The 15,154-nt window shown below is 44.7% G+C and overlaps 1 protein-coding gene across 1 annotated transcript in view; it reads left to right on the forward strand.

Moving 5' to 3' along the window:
- Positions 1–15,154, forward strand: part of LOC308322501 (cadherin-22-like) — a gene marked incomplete at both ends in the record, with an annotated part of 118,609 nt that overhangs the window by 36,456 nt on the left and 66,999 nt on the right. The window contains 2 exons of the mRNA XM_080773787.1: positions 6,696–6,815; positions 12,862–13,029. Coding sequence (XP_080629913.1) covers positions 6,696–6,815; positions 12,862–13,029 — 288 coding nt within the window. The remainder of the gene's footprint in view (positions 1–6,695; positions 6,816–12,861; positions 13,030–15,154) is intronic.

Genomic DNA, 15,154 nt, shown 5'->3' on the forward strand with positions numbered 1-15,154 from the left:
AATTGAACCGTCTCCCCCAGAGTGCTGAAATGGTGAAGGGAAGCCATTCTAACCGCCTGTGTTGATACCATTAAACAGAACTCATGCATAAAGCCAAGTCGGTAGGGGCCGATATAAAGCTGGCCTCCTGGCCTCCTGGCTCCTCCTGCTGGCCTACTGGCCTCCCTCGAAGGAAAATCCTCCTCACTTTATTTCACAGGAGATGGCCCCCAAAATTAGGTTTTAATTAAAATCCATATTTGTTTATTTCCTAATCTAATGCATTGATGCAATGCAATCTAATGCATTGATATTCTGTGCTTACAGACTATAACATGGTCTGTAATGAACACATTGTTCTCCCTGTTATTGAATCCTATTTAAATAGCTAAGCCATATCCACTTCTACATTAAGCCTGTTGGGCAGTATGCAGATGGCTGTGAGCTCAGCAGCCCTGATCTAGGCCTCAAGGGTTATATTTAACTTACTTGGCAGACTGAAGAGACAACTTTAACTGAAGCAGGTGAGAGTAACAGAAGAGAACACTAATGACAGAATTGGAGCTTCAGCGTTTTAACCCATTGATGCCTGGTGCAACCTATACGTTGTTCTACCCTTGATGCCGGCCGTGCTCTCTGTGTCTCATCAGCTATTGCTATACATGGAGCAACATAACTATTAAAAAAAATAATGAAGCAGAATTTGAAGGTTTTCAGAAACCTTAGGTCAGGCCCTAGAAGGTGTTCCCAGATTCGGCCTCAGGCATCAATGGGTTAATGTAACTTTTATGACATTGCCAGGCGAACATAATTAGCTTGGACTGTTTGAACAGGGAACAGCTTGGTTCTATAGGGAGTGAGATTGGGGACATGGCTGTCCAATTTGGGTCCCACTTCAGACACCTAATAGAGATGGACACAGACATCATGTTGAGTCAGTACCAGCATGCATGCTGCTGCTGCCCCGTCATGAGAGACAGTGACAATGACTGTGATTCCCAAGTGGAACACTTTATTTTAGGGATGCAAGACAAATACATAAAGTCCTTGATTTTCACCTGCATATGCAATAGAGCTGATCACAACATTGCAGGCATTCTTGTACTTTGAGCTTCCTCTCAATGTAGTGACAAAAAAATAAGCAATTATTCATATAAACTAGACCGGTGCCCCAAGTCAGGAACACTTTTGGGAAACTTGGGAACGATACAAGTTGGGAATGCATGCCACACCAGGTTATGCAATACCCAATGTGTAGTTAGAACATCCCCAGTGCAGTACCCGTTACCAGAGTACTAATATCGTTAGATACTAGAATTTCATGCCCGCTTCGCGAACATTCATTCCAGATTACGTTGCCGCGCACTATGGGAAGAAGGAAATTGCCTGCGAGAAAAGAGGCAAAGCGATATGTGGGGGGGTGGCTTACAGGCGTGCGTGTGTGTGTGTGTGTGTGTGCAATGAAAAGCCAATGTGAAGTAGCGAACAGTCTAATTGTTTTACTTAGGCAAAAAATAACTATTGACAAACAACAATGTTGATGTAACTAAGACGATCGCTGAGATAGATATAGTTTATATACAGAGATTTAGAAGGAATAAGCAAAATAGTGAGCCTATAATTCCTCCCCTTCCTTCTTTCTCTTCTCCTGCGAGAGCCGAGAGAGAACAGATTCTGAATGTCTGACAGGGCAGTGTTGCCAGGTTTGCGAATTGTAAGCGAGTTGTAGTGTGTGTAAGTAGCGTGGTTAAAAGGCCTTGTTTCTGGGCCTGTTGGGGCAACAGTGGTTAGTGTTCCGTGTAGGGAAGGCTCGGGGTGTGGGTGAGCATGCACATGTTGGCTCTGATTGGCTAAGGCTAGTGGCCACATGTTTTCAGTGGCTAGTGGCCACATCTCTCGCACACGTTTTCATTGGCTAGTGGCCACATCTTTTGGCCACGTGACCAACTTTACAATTGTTAAAATAGATATAGTACAATCAATGGCTTATTTATACACGTGCACCGACCTAGTTGGGAATGCATGCTAGTTTCATGTTACAGTAGGTAGTGGTACTTAGTATTAGTAATGCATGCTATACTGTAGCTTCATGTCAGGTAGTGGTACTTAGTATTAGTAATGCATGCTATAGTTTCATGTCAGGTAGTGGTACTTAGTATTAGTAATGCATGCTATACTGTAGCTTCATGTCAGGTAGTGGTACTTAGTATTAGTAATGCATGCTATACTGTAGCTTCATGTCAGGTAGTGGTACTTAGTATTAGTAATGCATGCTATAGTGTAGCTTGATGTCAGGTAGTGGTACTTAGTATTAGTAATGCATGCTATACTGTAGCTTCATGTCAGGTAGCGGTACTTACCGTAGTATTAGTGACTTGAGGAATTGGTTCAGGTTCAGGTTTATTTGTCATGTGTATAGATACAGAGTATAAATACAATGAAAATTATTTTGCTCAGAGCACTCTCAGTCTTACATACACAGGACATAAACAAACATCTATAGTGCAAGAAAAAGACAAAAAAACAGGGAAAGAAAAGTGCAAGTGAAGTGACAAAACAGTGCAATACAGTTCAAGGTCAGCTGTTCAGCAGCCTGACTGCCTGGGGGTAGAAACTGTTACTGAGACGGGTGGTACGAGATTTGATGCTCTGGTAGCGTTTTTTGGAAGGGAGTAGTTTGAACAGGGTATTTGCGGGGTGACTTCTATGATGTTGTGGGCTTTTTTCATACAGCGAGTGGTGTAGATGTTATGGAGACTGGGTAATTCTGTGCTGCCGATGATTTTAGCTGCTGTTTTAACGGTCCTCTGCAACCTGTTGCAGTCCTGAGCGGTCGTGTTACCGTACCACACTGTGATACAGCCAGTTAAGACACTTTCAATTATGCAGCGATAAAAGTTCACTAGTCCTTTTGTACTTAAGCCAAATGTATTAAGGCGCCTCAGAAAGTACAGTCGCTGCTGCGCCTTCTTGAGGATGTATTCGTTGTTGAGTGACCATGTGAATGTGTCTGTGATGTATATGCCCAGGAATTTAAAGTTATCAACTATGTCGACAGATGACCCTTTGATTGAAATGGGGGTGTGGATACCTTTGGACTTCCTAAAGTCTACAATGATTTCTTTGGTCTTATTGGTGTTAAGTGAGAGGTTGTTGTTATCGCACCATAGAGTTAGATCCTCTATCTCCCTCCTATAGGCCCTCTCATCACCGTCGGTTATTAGTCCGATCACTGTGGTATCATCCGAAAATTTAATTATGATGTTATTCTCATATCTGGCGACACAAACGTAAACAAACTGTACAACAGAGGACTGAGGCAGCAGCCTTGGGACGCACCGGTTCTGGTGAGAATTGTGGATGAGCATCTCTCTCTTATGCGTACACACTGGGGCCTGCCTGTCAGAAAATCAAATAGCCAGTTACAGATGGAGCCCACACCAAGGCCACTGAGTTTTAACACTAATTTAGATGGTACAATAGTGTTAAATGCGGAACTATATAGTCTATGAACAGTAGTCTGACATAAGAGCTTTTCTTTTCTAGACGTACCAGGGCAGTGTGTAAAGTGCTCAGGTGGAGCAGGGGGCCCACCACGCTGCATCTAAACTTACGGGCTGGAGCGGCACCTGTCAGCACTGGCACACCTGCTTTTAATGCTATCAACCCATAACCACCAGTAAGTTACTCATCAAGACCATAGAGTGGTGCAAGTAGGCTCTACTGGAACCTACTGGCTAGCGATTATAGGAAACACGGAAGAGAAATGAAGAAAAACATTGTGAAGCTGAACTATACAACAACTTCGCTTTATGTTTACTTATACGTGGCCAGTTAAGACTGGCAGTGGTGTCCCAGTGGGGTTTCCTTTCCTCACTGGTAGGTGAGCCAGTAGTGTACAACAGCAGTGGCAACACAAATGTGTGGGGAGGTCTAATTAGCATAATGAGCACCAAAAAATGGGGTAACATTTTAATGGCTACTCTCAATTTAAAAGAATGAAAGGAAAAAGCAATTTGAGGAATTGAGAAAAAAATGTTTGTTCAAGAAGAGGCACAGAGGAAAACATGTTTGTTTATATGCTGCTTTACACCATTACGGCAAACAGCTAAATAATTGCTGCTGCGCGTACTGTGTCATCTCAGAACAATTTACCATGCTCTTTATCTTTATTTACTGTAGAGAGAGAAAAATATGTATTTATGATGAATAATGAGAAATGTTCTTCATTATAGCCACACTTTTTTCCCTTTCGTTTTTCTCAGTTTTTGTTAAAAAAAATCTAGTTAGAAACTTCAATCCCTACTGTAGCGTGCTGGTTCCCAAACAGGACCCATTTGTGGTTCACGGACACATTTTTCTGAGTCTAAAATATTTCATGAATTAAAGACAAATTCAATGATTTCACGAAAGTAATTTCAATGAATCAAATACAAATTTAAGAAATTCCACGAATTAGACAACAAAGAAGTAGTGAAAATAACCGATCTACAAGCTGATTAATGTGGCACGAAGCGACATGCTGTGCGCTTGTAGATCAGCTATTTTCACTAGATTGGGTCCCGGGCAAATGTCTCTTTGCGTCATGGGCTAAAAGGTTTGGGAAGCACTGCTGTATAGAGATCCCTCACCAGTATAGGATCTGAGAGCTGCCAACTAGTAACGACTTCTCCTAATGAAACAGAAGCCAACCAGAGTGACCCAGGCAGCAAACTCCCTGCTTCCCTTCCCTTTTAATATAAACACAATAAAGTAGCATTTGCATTTATATAGTTCCTCCAAGCTGCCAGCTGGGACCCAGAAACAGCTGAGTGTCGAGCTGATTGTTATACCTGGGGAAAATTAAGATAAGAGAATAATCCCAAGGATGGAAATGTCTTTGCTGGACGCACAGAGACAACCAGGTAGACATAATTACCAAAGGCAGGGGTTCTGTCTGTCGCCAGTAATGAAACTGCCTTGTCTCTATATGGCTTTCTGTTTTCAATATGAGAAACACTGCATCACATTGATCTTCCTCCAACCGTGCAGTATATCGTGTGCGTGATCTTCTGAGGATCAGGAAGACATGGGGCAATTAATTGCATATTCCGGCGAGATATACTTATACTGTTTGAGCATGCATTAAGAAGCACACACATATACATACTGCGGTAGGTACAGTACAGCAGGAGATGAAATGCACAGCTACTGTTGGATTTAACTAACACAAGGTTGCTCGTACTGTAATATTTGCGACTCAACACTTGCTGTGGCGGCTGATTATCATAGCCTCACATGTGTGTATGCCCTAGACTCTATGAGCATAATGGCAAGGCGTTTTAACCGCCATACTTATGCATAGATGGCACTATAGCTGTGTTTGCATGCAAGCCTTCCAGCTTCCAGCAAAAAAAGCAGGAATCCTGCTGTTGGGGACAGCAGCAGGATAGTGATCTGGGCTGCCCGTGGTAATGGCCCTGCATGGCTTTAATGATAATCCACTGCTCTGTCTTACCTGTCTCCTCCCTCCTCGACCCTTGGGAGCGCCAATGGGTGACAGGAAACAAACAGCGCTCTGACACCTCCCGCTAATTAGCATCATTAGCATACGGCCATTATGTGGCTGGACAGTAGCATGACAGGGCTCTGAGCGAGGCTACAGCCGTGATCTTTGGTGGACAACACCAGCTGTCAGTAATTACCTATGGACCTTGCCAGGGGAATGGAGACAGACTCCTCGTCCTTGAGGACTCATGGCTGCCTGTGCCAGGATTCTCTGTGCCTTTTCCTTTCTCGTTTAAAATATTTCCCCACATTTTTTGTCCTTCCGCCCTTTTAAATTATAAGGTGTTTCTATTTATAGGGAGGGAAACAGCTCAGCCAGTAAAAGGCTATAGTCAGTGGTTGGTTCTTTTCCCAAAGCAGTTAGAGGAAGCTGTTGTCCATTAAGCTTTACAGGATTTATCTGAGCTTTAACTAAAATGTGTGACTAAATGTAAATATGTGCTTGTTTGTTGGCTGCCAGAGGCTTGCACACAGCTGACGAATATTATAGAACAGTAGTTTCTTATGGAAATTACCGCCATATTTACAGAAGTGCCAGCAATCGGCGATAATTGCTTGTTGTTGTGGATTTCATGCACCTTTATATTATATCGGACTTTGAAGATAGAGATGTTAAATAACTTAATGTTTTCCTTTCATCTTCCGAGCACAGTTTGTGTGCCTGGGAGAGGCCGAGCAAACCGTCTGCGGCAGTTTTGTGGCAAGAGGTAATTTGAAACATCAAAAAATGTGTTGTGTTATGTACATAGAGATGAATCGTTTCCCTGGCGTGCCAGTTCCTCAATGCATTAACCTCATACTCACCCTCTCTCTCTCTCTCTCGCTCTCTCTCTCTCTCTCTCTCTCTCTCTCTCTCTCTCTCTCTCTCTCTCTCTCTCTCTCTCTCTCTCTCTCTAGTATAATAACTCCGGCACACGCAGCAAATAACACAGACATGGAGAACCCAGAGGTCCCCAAACACCTGCTTTGCTGTTGTACATAAACTATCCTCTCTCTCGCCCTGACTCTTTAAGATGTCAGTGTCTGTCTGTGGCTTCCCAGGTGGCCTGGCGCTGAACTTCTCTTCATCTGAGCCTGTGTGTGTTCTCATTATCTCTCTCTCTCTCTCTCTCTCTCTCTCTCTCTCTCTCTCTCTCTCTCTCTCTCTCTCTCTCTCTCTCTCTGAATAGGAACATCCGTGATGAAGGTCATCGCGTCAGATGCAGATGACCCGACGTATGGCAGCAGTGCCAGGGTGGTGTACAGCGTTCTGGATGAGGAGAAGTTCTTCTCTGTGGAGAAACACACTGGTAAGCTGCTTGATTCTGTATGTACATGTACATTAACCTCTCTCTCTCTCTCTCTCTCTCTCTCTATCTCTCTCTCTCTCTCTCTCTCTCTCTCTCTCTCTCTCTCTCTTCCTGTTCAGGTTCATGATCTGGTCGGGAGCAGATATTAATAATATATAATAACTTTATTTGTATAGCACTTTTCAAAAACAAGTTTACAAAGTGCTTCACATACAATACACAAACAGGCAATTAAAATCAACAATGGAAATTAGTCAAATACAAAATACAAAAAATAATAAGAGATAAGCAGAAACTGGGACTGTTCATTCAAACTCATTAAAAGCCTTTAAATAATAGTGGGTTTTTAAGGGTTTTTTAAAAGTGGACACTGAAGTGGTCTGTCTGAGTTCCAGAGGTAGTTGGTTCCACAGCAGTGGAGCCCTAGCAGCAAAGGCTCTGCCGCCTTGCGTCACCAGCTTTGTGTTGGGGGGGGTTGAGTAAAACTTTGTCTGCTGATCTGGGGTTACGGGAAGTTATGTGCGGGGACAAGAGGTCGGAAATGTATGTAGGTGCTAGTCCATTTAGTCATTTAAAAACAAACAAGTTAATTTTAAAAAAAATTAAAAAATTAATTCTGTACATGACTGGTAACCAATGCAGTGAGGCGAGAACAGGAGTAATATGGTCATATCTCCTGGTCTTTGTAAGAACTCTGGCTGGTGTTTTGAACGATTGATGGATTTTTTTGGGAGTCCAGAAAAAAGAGAATTGCAGTAGTCCAGATGGTTTGTGACAAAGGCATTAATAAGGGTCTGTGCATCGCTGAATGAAAGAAATTATCAGATTTTTTGCAATATTCCTGATTTGGTAGATGGCTGTTTTCGTGATGTTGGTGAAGTGCTTTGAGAAGTTTAGATCAGAATCAAATAAAACTCCCAGATTTCTAGCCTCAGGGGAGCACTGTAAACCATGTGAATTTAAAAGCTGGATTTGATTATCTCTGTGGGATTTTGGTCCAAATACAACAATTTCAGTTTTTTGGTTATTTAACATGAGAAAAGTATTTGAGTTATTGTAAGATGATATCTTACACGTCATGTTGTAGTCACTGGTTTGTAGTCATTAGGCCGGAACCCAATCCGGTAATAAGGACTATACACCCTAAATAATCCCCTGCTATCGAGGGCATCATAATTTTAGGTCAGGCCCAATAAAAGCCTTGATGCCGCGTATGAATCCGACAGGTTTCTTCAAGTGCTTCTTGGAATAGTTTGTTGTCTTTTATTCCAACTCGTAGCGACCGGCGAGACTAAAAACAAACTGGGGGATTTTTTTTTATACCACCTCCAAGGTGGAAAGCCTGGTTTGACGCGAGGTTAGACATAGGCGGCCGGGGACAACAGTTAGACAGAGCTAAACAAGTTGCAGAAATGATCATTACACAGTCACGGATACAGCCTCCCCATATGTATATTCACACTTCACAGGCATACAGATGAAGGATTAACCAACTTGCTCAAGGAGATTTTTGCACTATATACTACTGTCTGTATGTCTGTCTGTCTGTCTGTCTGTCTGACACACACACACACACACACACACAATGTGAGTACGACAAGTACAGTTCAGCACCTCTCAGTTCAGACGGGGATTTTTAATTGACCTTCCTGCATAGTATGACACTAAAAAATTTGAAATAAGCCCTGCCATCTAAGACACAACTATTAGTCTACAGCAGATACTGCAATCTACTGACAATCACCCCTGTGTTCTATTAAACACTTAAACCCATCATTAATTCCCCAAAAAATAAAAATGCTAATTGGGCACAGACAGTTACATCTACAGAGGGTTATACTGTACGTTGAATATCCCCCAAGATGCAGATAGTGTCACTGTAGAGACTGTGCGTCCCCCAGTCAGCAGATATGGCTGAATTCCCTGCTGGTTATTCTATTGGTGAGGCGGATGGCGGGGATAAGGCCTGAGCCGCGATCTCTCAGGCATAGCCCAGCGTTGGCGTTGCCTGCAAATGGCCCCCGCGGGAAAAGCGCTAAACTTTTAATGATCCCTCTTTTTTTTGGTCCCTGCCGCTTTGATTCGGTCGGCCCCGGTGCCGGGATGATAAATGGCTCTGCCTCGGCGGGGCTAGCCCGGGAGACCGGCTCACACACACACTGTATTTTGTAGTAAAATCCTCAATGTTAATCGAACTCGGAAAGTGTACGCATTTATGGAACCAAATGGTTCAATTAATTCTAATGAATTGTAATACTGTAGGTGCGAGGCAATGAGGTCAGAATAGCGTGCGTGCGTGTACGTCTGCTCCAGTTACTCTGATGACACTCACTGTAGACTAGTGAGTCACTGTGTGTTTTCCGGCCCAAATTCAGATTGGATGAGAATTGTCCAAAAGGCTTTTATTATTTAAATTTAAATTTAAATTATTATTATTGTGAGACGGCAGGGAGTCCAGCGGTGCTATCATAGAACGTGTAGAACTGTTCCAGGGGGTTCCCAGCTAGGGGCTACTGTATCAAATGAGGATCCGTGGTCTAACTATTATTGTATTGTTATTGGTCTTTTTTTTCTCCTTTTCACTCCTCTGATTGGACAACATTTACACCCCCCTGCCTAAAATTCCACAGGATACATTATTGCCTTCATATGATTGGACAATAATATACAGTTGACGTCACAATTATGTAATATAGATAATATAGATTTATTTCTGATCTGTCCTATGCTTCATAGTGCGGTACCCGACAACTGAATTTCCTTGTGGGATCAATAAAGTAAATAAAATATAATTGATCTAAACCGAGGGTTGTTGAAATTAAAATCACTGTCTCTCACATGTAGGATTGTTATGACAGTATTGAGGCGTCTTTCTTTGTAAAGAAAATTCTCTCAGGGATTGTTTTGTTATGTTATGAAGGCAACACCACTCACAGATCATGTGTTATGTTTCCAGAGACAGTATAATGAATTGAACAAAAGCAAAACACTGCCAGTCATGGTCGGTTGTGCATTCACAGACCAAGTTCTGTTGAGGAAGAAATAGGGCTATCGTCATTTACATTTTCATGCTCACTTTTTCCCCCTTTCCTATGTAGGTTAGCTTTTTTCGAGCTCCTTAGTAGCTAGGGTTTTGGCGTTTTTGACGTCCACACTGGCTTCCCCTGTGCCGTGTACGTTCATTTTCAGTCAGCATGGGAGACATATAATGAATATAAATCCTGTAACGGAATTTTACATTCAAATGTGTTGAATAAAATATTATTCAATGCAGGGAGTTAGGGTTGAGTTGGGGGGGGGGGGGGGGGGGGGGGATGCAACATAAATGCATCCCCTCTGGCTTCCTGTGGATGAAAGAGGACCATGTCATTTGCCTCCCTCCTTAGCTCCGCTGCTGCATGTACTTTTGGCTACTCGCACACAAACATGGCCCGGAGCTACTTGGGAGCCAAATGTGACTAGAATCACTGAGTTGTGTATTCAACACAATGTAAACCTCTGGGAGGGAGAGGAGCACAAACCCCAGGAAATGCAACAATAGATTTTGACATGTAAAATCCCAGGAGAGGGGCAGAATAGCAATATTATCTTACCACACAGTGAAGCGGCTATAGCTTCTGTTGTGCCACCGCTGTAGGGCTGGCGGGTGGCAGTGTGTGGCAGGGTGGCAGTGTGTATGCCTGTGTAATATTATTCCCACATGGAATGCAGTGATATTATCATGCCATTGACTTTTTCTAAACAAATGTTTTCCACCCCAGGATTTTGTAACCCATCTTCACCCGGTTCCAATTACCTAGACTGCAAGCCTGGGCACGACTCTCCCTTTGCCAACCTGGGGAGAGCCTCGAACTGAGCTAATGCTTCCTTCAATGCACGAGGAGGGATTAGGCCGCTTTTTTACCACCTGACAGGGGGGGGAGTTTCCATGGTAGGAGATAGCTTGTGGAAGGAACATGTTATTACAACCAGTTCCTTTCCCCTCCATCAGGTGCCCCGGCTGGCCAGGGGGATGCAGTAGGGACCATGATGACTGCATGTTTTTTGTGAGGGTACCTAGTACCTACCTTAGGGGACACAGAGAGAACATGTAAACAGAAAGGCCTTTCGCCAACCCCACCTATAGGGTATGGGCACGGAGGAGAGAACCAGCGCTTTTGACAACTAAAAAAGTTTCTCTCGCCAGTGTCTCTCACCAGAATGACGCAGGCACTCCTGCAAAAGTGCTGACATTTTTAGCACTGCTTTGCTCTGGGGAGAAATATAATTCTGACCTTCGGGTCAAAATTTGTGTCAAACCAGAAACAGGATTGTGTTCAACCTAGACTGTAGACATCTAAATGTCTCAATAGAAGAGCAGGGGGACCACATTCAAACAGCCCAATTGTATAGGTTATGTTGTATTCACATACTCTACTATTGGACAAAATACATTTAATTCACAAAAGAAGATTAGAGCTTACAATAGAGCTTCTATGTCTTAATGCCCTGATGTTTTACGTAAAGCACTTTGAATTGCGTTGTTGCTGCTTGTCTGGCCATGCCTTGTCCTTGCCTTGTCTGGCCATGCCTGCAGAAATTAAAGTTGACATTATTTTTGTTATAAAAACTCTGCAAGCTGCCAATGCCTATATACATTGTGATGTCTTGTGAGCTTATACATGTTGCTGTTTGTCAATCAACCAATTATACAGAGCTTACCGGTATTATGCCATCATACTGTCACACTAAAATGCAAAACAAAAAAATATGGAGCTGAAATCCCCATTCTTCTGAATACCGGACTACTCGCCTCGGTGCTTGCCCGTTTTTCCTCCCGGAATTGTCACCAGTGAGGGGGATGACTTTGTAATATGCTATTGGCTGTTTGTATTCTTTTTGGAAACATATAAAAAGATACTCCTGTAGAAAGGCTATATTATTTTACTTATATTGAGCCTATAAACAACTTAGTATTATTTAGTATATGTAAGGTTTTGCACACTCAAATGGTACCTCGTCAGATAATCCCCACAACTTCACAACTTCTGTGAACAGACTTCAATGTAGTAGCTTTTCATGAATTATATTTGTACTTAGGCTGTCTGCTGTCATGAAAGTTTATAGTTAGAGAAATTAAAAGTCCAGCCGTCTGCTGTCCAGCCTCTCCCACCCCTCACTGGGGAAAATTCTGGGAGGAAAACAGAAACGGGGCGAGTGGTCTTGATACCATTCTTCTCCTATGCCTTAGTCACAATGTCAGCAATGACATATCCCCAGCTGCCTGCGATTGGACAGGGCAACCTGACCTGAGTGCTGCTACTGTAGTTAGTCCACATAGTGGGTCAGTCACAGCGACCAATACACTGCAGTCATCTTTTCACAAATAACCAATTTCTGGAAGCATGCAGAGGATTGGATTGTTTCTTTCTTTTCAAACTCTGCAGAACTCTTTCCTCTCTTTGAAGTGTAAGACCGGTGTGGCTTAACGCAGTAGAGAGCCTGTTTTCAACTCAGCACAGAGCCTGTTGAAATGCAACTACTGAATGTGCTCCCTGGGCAGATTAAGGGAAGCCATTGTGATTGTTTTGTCTACCGACTCCACTGCTTGCACTGTAGAGGTGCATCCTGACACAGGCTTTGCTTTCACCGTAGAGCAGTTGTCATGGAGCTTCATTCTCGCAGGGGCAGGCCTTCATTCCGTTGCCTTTATATTATTAATTTTAATACAGCCCAGTCCTATAATGGTATAAGCACGGTGCTTCAAAAAAAAAAGAGAAAAAAAAGGGAAAGAGAGAAAGAAAAATACACAATCTCGTCCTTCAGGAGGGCTCAGGGAGCGGTGAATTGGAATGCATTGCACTAGTGCGTCTCATCTGTAATTGAGTGCTCAGCTGAGGTTGATATTCAAAATGGGTGGTGTCAGGGATATTATCAAGTTGCAGGAATTCTAACAACTGTTGTGTACTTTTCTTTTTGTCTCTCGGTGTGTGTGTGTGTGTGTGTGTCCTCTCTCTCTCTCTGTCTCCCACTTCTTATCTGTCCCTTTCCATGCCACCATCATCAGGGATCATCCTGACAGCTGTGGCAGACCTGGACCGTGAGACCCAGGACCGCTACGAGCTGGTGGTCAAGGCCACGGACATGGCGGGTCAACTGGGCGGTCTCTCCGGCTCCACTACGGTGACCATCGTCATCACCGACGTTAACGACAACCCACCGCGCTTTCCACAGAGTGAGCCTCTTGCACGCGCGCACGCACGCACACACACACACACACACACACATCTTAGCTGTCCATCGTGTCCGATGATGACGCTTGCTTCGGGTCAGGTGGGGTGGGGGGGGGGGGGGGTCAGCGGTGTTGCCGCTGGTGCCACTTGGTGTGGCTGTCGAGGCCGATGCGCGAGCCGCAGATCTTTCCACAGGCGGGGCAGGGGATCCCGTCTGTTGGAGGAACGCCGGCTTCCCTCCGGTGTCTCTGGACGCGTCTCTCGGACCTCCTCTGGTTGTTGCTGTCGCTTATGTGCGAAATTGCCCTGGCACATGTGACCCGCCAGGCTGAGCGGTCATGTGCCAGAGTTTCGAGCTCCATGGGGCTGATGGTAGTGCGCTTTAGGAGATCCTTAGTATAGTCCTTGTAGCGCCTCTTTTGTCCACCAGGGGCACGCTTTGCAGCATGCAGTTGGCCGTAGAGGACTTGGCGGGGCAGGCGGTGGTCAGGCATGCGGATGGTGTGTCCTATCCACCGCAGATGTTTTTTGGCCACAGCTGCTTCCATGCAGGTGGATTTAGTACTGTTAAGAATCTCCGTATGTGGGACTCTGTCTTCCCAGGATAGGCCCAGGATCCTCTGAAGGCAGCGGATGTTGAAGGCTTCCAGGTTGGTGAAGTGCCGTCTATATGGAGTCCATGTCTCCGCCCCATATAGTAGGGTAGACACACAAACCGCATTATAGACAGCAACCTTGGTGCTGACCTTCAGGTTACGGTTTTCAAAAACCCTGCTGCGCAGTCGTCCGAAGGCTGAAGAGGCTTTGTTGATGCGGGTGTGTATTTCGTTGTCGAGGGAGCAGTGTGTGGACAGTGTGGAGCCAAGGTAGGTGAAGTGATCGACGGTTTTGATGGGGGTACCGTTTATGTGGAAGCTGGGGGGTGAGGAGGACTGGGTAGTGAGTTGGGACATGACTTCAGTTTTTTTAATGTTGACCTGAAGTCCGAAGGATTGGTACAGAGTGGAGACTGTGTTGAGGGCCTGCTGCATGGATTCTGGGCTGTGTGCTAAGATTGCGCAATCATCAGCATACTGTAGCTCACAGATTTGGCAGGTCTTTGTCCTGGTGTGGGCCTGGAGGCGTCGGATATTAAAAAGATTTCCATCCAAGCGGTACTGTATTTGGACACCGTCTTCGTGTCCTAGGGCACGGTGGAAGAGAGAAGTGACGGCAGAGAGGAGGAGATTAAATAGTACTGGTGCCAGGACACAGCCTTGATTGATGGTATCGAATGCTTTGCTGAGGTCAATGAAGGCTATGTGTAGGTCTTTGCGCTGCTCTCTGCTCTTCTCAAGTAGCTGCCTTAGGACAAAGACCATGTCAGTGGTAGATCTGCTCTTCCTGAAGCCACATTGTGTCTCCGGGAGAGCAGCTTCTGAGATGTGTTCCACCAGCCGGTTGAGCATGATTTTTGCCAGCACTTTCCCAGCGATGGAGAGGAGAGATATTCCGCGGCTGTTCCCACAGACTGCTCTGTCACCTTTGTTTTTATAGATGACCACGATGTTGGCATCCTTCCAGTCCTGTGGGAGGGTCTCATGTTCCCAGATGTTGCAGATGAGGAGGTGCAGGCGACGCTTGAGGAGGTATCCTCCGCGTTTGAACACCTCTGCCGGGATGCCATCAGCGCCTGGACTTTTATTGTTCTTCAGGCTGCTGATGGCTTGGCGGGTTTCGGAGTACTGTGGTGGAGTGTTGAGGTGCATGAGTGGTGGGAGGTCTGGGAGGTTGTCCAGAATGTGGGGGTCAGTGGGGTTATTGTGATTAAGGAGAGTCTCAAAGTGATTTGCCCAGCGGCCGAGGATCTCTTGGCGGTCCTTGTAAAGGGTGGATCCATCATCTGAGCGGACAGGGGCAATTTTCCGCTTCCTAGGGCCGTACAGAGTTTTGATGGCATCATAAAAGCCCTGGGTGTTGTTACAGTCTGCCAAGTTTTGGATCTCTTGTGCCTTCTGCGTCCACCATGTGTCTTCCATATTCCGGAGAGCACGTTGGGTTGCAGATCTTGCCGCAGCAAAAGTGGCTTTCAGAGTGGAAGATCCAGGGCAGGACAGGAGAGCTTTATGTGCTTGATGTTTTGATTGG

The sequence above is a fragment of the Protomyctophum bolini genome, assembly GCF_963924005.1.
Source record: "Protomyctophum bolini genome assembly, chromosome: 2".
Classification (NCBI taxonomy): domain Eukaryota; kingdom Metazoa; phylum Chordata; class Actinopteri; order Myctophiformes; family Myctophidae; genus Protomyctophum; species Protomyctophum bolini.